The sequence below is a fragment of the Engraulis encrasicolus genome, unplaced genomic scaffold (assembly GCF_034702125.1).
Source record: "Engraulis encrasicolus isolate BLACKSEA-1 unplaced genomic scaffold, IST_EnEncr_1.0 scaffold_29_np1212, whole genome shotgun sequence".
NCBI classification, from domain to species: Eukaryota; Metazoa; Chordata; class Actinopteri; order Clupeiformes; family Engraulidae; genus Engraulis; species Engraulis encrasicolus.
In genome coordinates this window covers 325,001-332,500 of record NW_026945588.1, presented here as the reverse complement: position 1 = coordinate 332,500, position 7,500 = coordinate 325,001, and the positions used below count along the sequence as shown (strand labels likewise).

The window sequence follows — 7,500 nt, the reverse complement described above, 5'->3', positions numbered from 1 at the left end:
GGTTGGATGTCAATGGTTGTGATTGATTTTATCCAAGAGTGCTGTTTGGTTTTCAAGAATCAACATGTGTCACATGACCACGCCTTCTTGAATAATGGGCAGTGTGTGTGTGTGTGTGTGTGTGTGTGTGTGTGTGTGTGTGTGTGTGTGTGTGTGTGTGTGTGTGTGTGTTAATCCTGTAGGCCAGGGGGCAGGAAATTATTTTCGGGGGTTTCTTCGAATATTGACAGTAGGGCCAGATGTCCTAAGCCAGTGTTTCCCAACCAGGGGTACGTGTACCACTAGGGGTACGCGAGCACCCCTCAGGGGGTACGCGGGAAAATGTAATAATAACAAATATATTGAGTGTAGTCACATTGGGATAGAGGAACAGAGCATGAATGGGGGCGAGGGGGTACTCATCATATGAAAAAATTGCTAAGGGGGTACACAGGACAAAACAGGTTGGGAAAGACTGTCCTAAGCAACGTGCCTGTGCCAATAATAACAAATGCTGGGCAGTGTAACGGAGGCTAACTAGCACAGAGTTGGCGTGGAACGTTGGTAAACCTCCCTCCGATAGCCTCATACAGTCTCGTGCCGTTGGGCCGAGAGACTAGTCTCTTGGCCCAGCGGTATCGTACTGTGTCTCCCATTGCCGAACCGTTGTAGTTGAAGAGGTCGCACGTTCGATCCCCGAGGGGGGTGAACAGGTGCAAGATGACCTACGTCACACAAGGTTGGTAGGGTGTGTGCATTTGCTGAAAACACTTAAGTGTTTGACAACTTTTGCCGGGCCCAGGAGGACAAAGTCATCTGAAAGCCTACCCCCCATCCAATGCATACAATGTCATGATACGTGTATCGCACCTAGAGTTAGAGTAGCTATCCAACATGTGACTAGAGTAGCAGCAGAGACCGTTTATGTAGGAAGAAGTTTGGTAATAGGCTGAAGTGTTGTGAGAATCGAATCAGAATCTCTGTGGCATTGTAAAGGCAAAGGGCAAAGCCTCCCCCCATCCAATGCATACAATGTCATGATACGTGTATCGCAAGCCGTGATATCGCGATAACGATACATTTTCGATATATCGTGCAGCCCTATGTATACACAGTTTACCCCCCACTCTACTGGGGTAGGTTAGGCCTACGCCATGGGGGTTTACCGGCACACTCAAGATAATGGAAAAAAGGAGGCGCACACAAGGCTTGTGTGAAAAAGTGTATTGAAGCCGAGGTTTACCAGCACAGAAAAGCTCTTAAATGGCTTCAATATTGTTACATTAATGTTCTCTTTCAGCTAAGTTGGCAATACTGACACTGTACGTACAAACAGGACAGGCCAACAAAGCAAACTCTAATTGAACTGAGTTAGTTCTGGGGGCCAGATGAAATTAGCCAGGCTGTACCCTCCTAGTGACGCCACACTTCAGCGTTGCCTCTAGTCAGGCCAAGAACAATACAAACTAGGGGTAGGCGATATGGCAAACATGTCATATCATGATTTTTTAACATGATATGTCGATTTCGATTTTTTTATCACGATCTTCCATCCAAAAAATAAAAAAAAACAAAAATCAACTTTCAGATACTTGCAATTTGTAATTTGCAGTCAATAAAATGTTAACACACTGATGATACTCTCATAAAGTGTACAATTGGAATACAATAATGTAAAGAATAAAGTGAAGACAACAACACAAGTGAGAAAACGTCACTCTGATGCTGATAATAAACATCCTCACTGCAAGACGATCTATACGATTTCTCCACTTTGGCAGATTCGAGACGATCTTTTACTCAATATCACGATTCACGATTTAATATCGTCATATCGCCCACCCCTAATACATACTAATTTCCCGAAAAAATGGGAACTCCGCCCACTTTGTCAGAGAGCAAACAACCTAGCTAACTAAGGGAGGTGGGTCAACCATACCGTTTGGGAAATGTTAATTGTTATGCTCTTGATCAGACCAACTCTCGTAGAGATTTGAAAGTCGATGATAATCAGGCTAAGATGAAATGGCTCAGCGGGCCACCTGGGGCTCCCACCCGGGCCTGAGTCGGCCCACCTCCGACGTAGTCAGATACTCCTCTGCAGTCAAATACACACACACACACACACACACACGCACATACACACACACACACACACACACACTGGTGTAGGCAGATATTCTGGTACACTGGTGAAAAAAGGGAAAATGGAAGCACTACGTCAGGTGTGGGGAACCTTTTTCATTCGTGGGGCCACTTCAAATTCCTCCAAGGGCCGTAAAAGTCCTCCAAGGGCCGTACTATGAACACAAACCAGGATTTCCCCTGCACTTTAGGCCTGTATTGAAGGAAGCTATACCTCCAGGATTTCCCCCTGCACTTTAGGCCTATATTGAAGATGGTTACCTTTACAACAGACCCCACCTTCACTAGGTCCCCTGGATATAACTTAATTGCATTGCAAATGTGTTTTTAAGATTCCTTTACAACATATGTCATATTTCATGTGAAGCTGCATAACATTGGAGTTATATCGAGGGCCGGATAACACAGCCTCAAGGGTCGTAAAACGGCCCTCAAGACATTTTTGACCTCTGATCTACCAGGATGCACTTTAACACTGGTGCTCCAACAGTCTCAGTGGGAAGAAGATATAAAAACACTATACAGACACTCAAACACACACACACACACACACACACACACACACACACACACACACACACACACACACACACACACACACACACACACACACACACACACACAAAGACACGAACGTAAGCAGGTGCTTATCTATATGTAGTACACTCTCGCTCTCTCAGAAAGAGGGCTCAGGGTTCAAAGTCTCCCACAGACACACCTTGATGCTCCGCGGCACCTCCACACCTGCAGCGGTGTGTGTGTGTGTGTGTGTGTGTGTGTGTGTGTGTGTGTGTGTGAGAGAGAGAGACTCTCATTGAGCCATACCTCTGTTGTCCTTAAACAACCCCACTGTGGCCACTTCTATTGCTGTCTATTGCTGTGTGTGTATAATATGTGGGTGTGTGTGTATATATATAAAATGTGTGTGTGTGTGTGTGTGTGTGTGTGTGTGTGTGTGTGTGTGTGTGTGTGTGTGTGTGTGTGTGTGTGTGTGTGTGTGTGTGTGTGTGTGTATGTGTGTGTGTGTGTATATACAGTGGTGCTCATATGTTTACATACCCCAGCAGAATATACGCTTTCTCTGCGATTTCTCACAAAATATGAAGGATTACACAAAACCTTTTTTTTCACTCATTGCTAGTGACTGGCTTAAGACATTTATTAGCAATCTTCTGTGTTTACTCTTTCAAAAGCATGATCACAAGCCAAACTACCCAAATGACCCTGTTCAAAAGTTTACATACCCTAGTTTCTGATGCTGAATATGGCCCTGTTTAACATCAAGGACCGCTCTAAATTGTTTGTGGTAGTTGTGGATGAGGCTCTTAATGTTCTCAGATGACAAAACAGCACATTCTTCCTGGCAGAATGGTTGTTTCCTATAATATCTTTGGGTGTCTTGCTGGAACCTCACATTTGAGGTTTCCCCTGAGTGGCTCAATGATGTTGAGATCAGGAGAGTGAGACGGTTGCTCAAAAACCTTCATTTTATTCTTTCTGAAGCTGATGACGGGTTGATTTGGCTTTCTGTGTCGAAATATTGTCATGTTGGCACTGTTGGAATTTCAATTCAGAAATGCAATATGAGGGGGTTTGGTTGAAATCAAGCCATTGGGCAAGGGAATCATAGCATTGCAATGATCATTGCAAGGGAAATTGTTCAGGAGGCAAAGGACAACCAAAAAATAACTTCAGGTGAAATATAGGACAACATGGAAAAATGTTTTAAACTGTACAGCAAAGAGGCACTTGAGGAAAGATGGGCTGTTGGGGGTTGCCAGGAGAAACCCATTACTACAAAAATGCAAACATGTTATTTTGCATATGATAAATTAAATAGCATAGTGAGAAGCATCAGAATGCCTGTGACAGTCATTTGGAAAAATGAGATCAATATGGAACTTTTTTCAGCCACTATTAACAGTACCATTTGGAGAACTGTCAACGGAGCCTATGATGAAAGTTACACCATCCCTTCTGTGAAACATGGTCATGGACCACTGATGTCATGGGGACATTTGAGTTACAAATGCACTATACTTTTGGTCCACACTCTCAGAATGATGAATACATTGCCCTGTGAAAAATACTGGAGGAAACTTGACACACATCAGCCTGAAACTGCACATGGTCCATTGTTTGGACATGCCAACATGACAATATTTCAACACAGAAAGCCAAATCAACACATCATTAGCTTCAGAATGAATAAAATGACTTTTTGAGCGACCGTCTCACTCTCCTGATCTCAACATCATTGAGCCATTCAGGGGAAACCTCAAATGTGAGGTTCCAGCAAGACACCCAAAAATATTATAGGAAACGACCATTCTGCCGGGAAGAATTAACATTAAAAGCCTTATCTACAACTACCACAAACAATTTAGAGCGGTCCTTGATGTTAAACCGGGCCATATTCAGCATCAGAAACTAGGGTATGCAAACTTTTGAACAGGGTCATTTGGGTAGTTTGGGTTGTGATCATGCTTTTGAAAGAGTAAACACAGAAGGTTGCTAATAAATGTCTTAAGCCAGTCACTAGCAATGAGTGAAAAAAAAGGTTTTGTGTAATCCTTCATATTTTGTGAGAAATCGCAGAGAAAGCGTATATTCTGCTGGGGTATGTAAACATATGAGCACCACTGTATATAAAGGTTGGGCTGTGTGTGTGTGTGTGTGTGTGTGTGTGTGTGTGTGTGTGTGTGTGTGTGTGTGTGTGTGTGTGTGTGTGTGTGTGTTTGTATAAAATGTGTGTGTGTGTGTGTGTGTGTGTGTGTGTGTGTGTGGTGTCTAGTGTGGTGTGTGTGTGTGTGTGTGTGTATGTGTGTGAGTATAATGTGTGTGTGTAATATGTGTGTGTGTAATATGTTTGTGTGTATAATGTGTGTGTGTGTGTGTAATATGTGTGTGTGTGTATGTGTGTGAGTATAATGTGTGTGTGTATATATATAAAATGTGTGTGTGTGTGTGTGTGTGTGTGTGTGTGTGTGTGTGTGTGTGTGTGTATAATGTGTGTGTGTGTATAATGTGTGTGTGTGTGTGTGTGTGTGTGTGTGTGTGTGTGTGTGTGTGTGTGTGTATATAATGTGTGTGTGTGTGTGTGTGTGTGTGTGTGTATAATGTGTGTGTGTATAATGTGTGTGTGTGTGTGTGTATAATGTGTGTGTGTGTATATAAAATGTGTGTGTGTGTGTGTGTGTGTGTGTGTGTGTGTGTGTGTGTGTGTGTGTGTGTGTGTGTGTGTGTGTGTGTGTGTGTGTGTGTGTGTGTGCAGGTCTGGTTATGAGGCCGCCTCGAAGGCCTTCGCTGCGTCTGATCTTGAGGTGAATCTAAAGGGGCGGAGTTTCGTCATCACAGGGGCCAATAGCGGCATCGGAAAAGCTGCGGCACAGGAGGTCGCCAACAGAGGTAGAAAACACACACACACACTATAAACACACACACACACACACACACACACACACACAACACACACACATTATACACACACACACACACACTATAAACACACACACACACACTATAAACACACACACACACACACACACACACACACACACACACACACACACACACACACACACACACACACACACACACACAATAAACACAGACAAAAATGGCATATGAATGTTAATAAAATGTTGTTTTTAGGTTAATAACATCTTTTTTTTGCCTTTTTTGAGGTTTGGAAACATTATGAAACATTATGAAAAGGTGATTTTGGCCATTTGTAATTTTCTGCAAATAAATGCTCTAAATGACAATATTTCCTTTCAAAATTCGGAGGAAATATTATTGGCAGTTTAAGGAATAACAATGTTTGTTTCACTCAAACACATACCTATCCATAGTCAAAAAAAAATGTGCTGTGATTTTTTTCCATGGCTGTATGTATGTATACTTAATGTAGTGTGTGTGTGTATGTGTGTAAAATGTGTAATGTGTGTGTGTGTGTGTGTGTGTGTGTGTGTGTGTGTGTGTGTGTATGTTTTCAGGTGGGAGTGTTCACCTGGTGTGTAGAAACAGGGAGAGAGCAGAGGCGGCTCGAGATGACATCATACAACACAGTAACAACCAGGTAACACACACACACACACACACACACACACACACACACACCTGCACATTGTGTGCACCAATAGCACATACACTCAAGGTCGGATTAACGCACAGGCTCGATATTGCTGGCCCTGATTGGCCAAATGTGAAAAATTGCAAAATTCAATATTGAAGATTCAAGAGTCAACATTGAAAACTGTAACTATTGAGTTCAGTACAATTGGTAAATAAGTTATTCCTAAATCCTAGTAATGTAACTATTGTGTTCAGTACAAATCCTAGCTCGTAATTATGACACTGTCTATGGGAATTTGTCGCTAAACTTGCTGTCTAGGGGGCCTCACAGCTACCTGTAGCCTAGGGGCCCAAGCCCATCTTAATCAGGGGGCCCCACAGCAACCTGTAGCCTAGGGGCCCCAGGCCATCTTACTCCGGGGGCACACAGCAACCTGTAGCCTAGGGGGCCCAGGCCATCTTAATCAGGGGGCCCACAGCAACCTGTAGCCTAGGGGCCCCAGGCCATCTTACTCCGGGGGCACACAGCAACCTGTAGCCTAGGGGGCCCAGGCCATCTTANTCAGGGGGCCCACAGCAACCTGTAGCCTAGGGGCCCCAGGCCATCTTACTCCGGGGGCACACAGCAACCTGTAGCCTAGGGGGCCCAGGCCATCTTAATCAGGGGGCCCCACAGCAACCTGTAGCCTAGGGGGCCCAGGCCATCTTACTCAGGGGGCCCCACAGCAACCTGTAGCCTAGGGGGCCCAGGCCATCTTACTCCGGCCCTGTGGGGGCCACACAGCTACCTGTTGTCTAGGGACCCCAGGCCATCTTAATCAGGGGGGCCACAGCAACCTGTAGCCTAGGGGCCCCAGGCCATCTTAATCAGGGGGGCCACAGCAACCTGTAGCCTAGGGGCCCCAGGCCATCTTAATCAGGGGGGCCCCACAGCTACCTGTAGCCTAGGGGCCCCAGGCCATCTTAATCAGGGGGCCCACAGCTACCTGTAGCCTAGGGGCCCCAGGCCATCTTACTCCGGCCCTGTAGCCTAGGGGCCCCAGGCCATCTTAATCAGGGGGCCTCACAGCTACCTGTAGCCTAGGGGCCCCAGGGCATCTTAATCTGGGGGCCCCACAGCTACCTGTAGCCTAGGGGCCCCAGGCCATCTTAATCAGGCCCTGTGGGGGCCTCACAGCTACCTGTAGCCTAGGGGCCCCAGGCCATCTTAATCAGGCCCTGTGGGGGCCTCACAGCTACCTGTAGCCTAGGGGCCCCAGGCCATCTTACTCCGGCCCTGGCTCTCTTCCCTGCTGCTTG

At 45.5% G+C, this 7,500-nt stretch overlaps 1 protein-coding gene across 2 annotated transcripts in view; it reads left to right on the top strand.

Moving 5' to 3' along the window:
• dhrs12 (dehydrogenase/reductase (SDR family) member 12) overlaps window positions 1-7,500 on the top strand; it is a 17,395-nt gene that overhangs the window by 2,170 nt on the left and 7,725 nt on the right. For both annotated transcript variants that reach the window (XM_063193149.1, XM_063193150.1), the window contains exons 2-3: window positions 5,399-5,532; window positions 6,123-6,205. In XM_063193149.1, coding sequence (XP_063049219.1) covers window positions 5,399-5,532; window positions 6,123-6,205 — 217 coding nt within the window. The remainder of the gene's footprint in view (window positions 1-5,398; window positions 5,533-6,122; window positions 6,206-7,500) is intronic.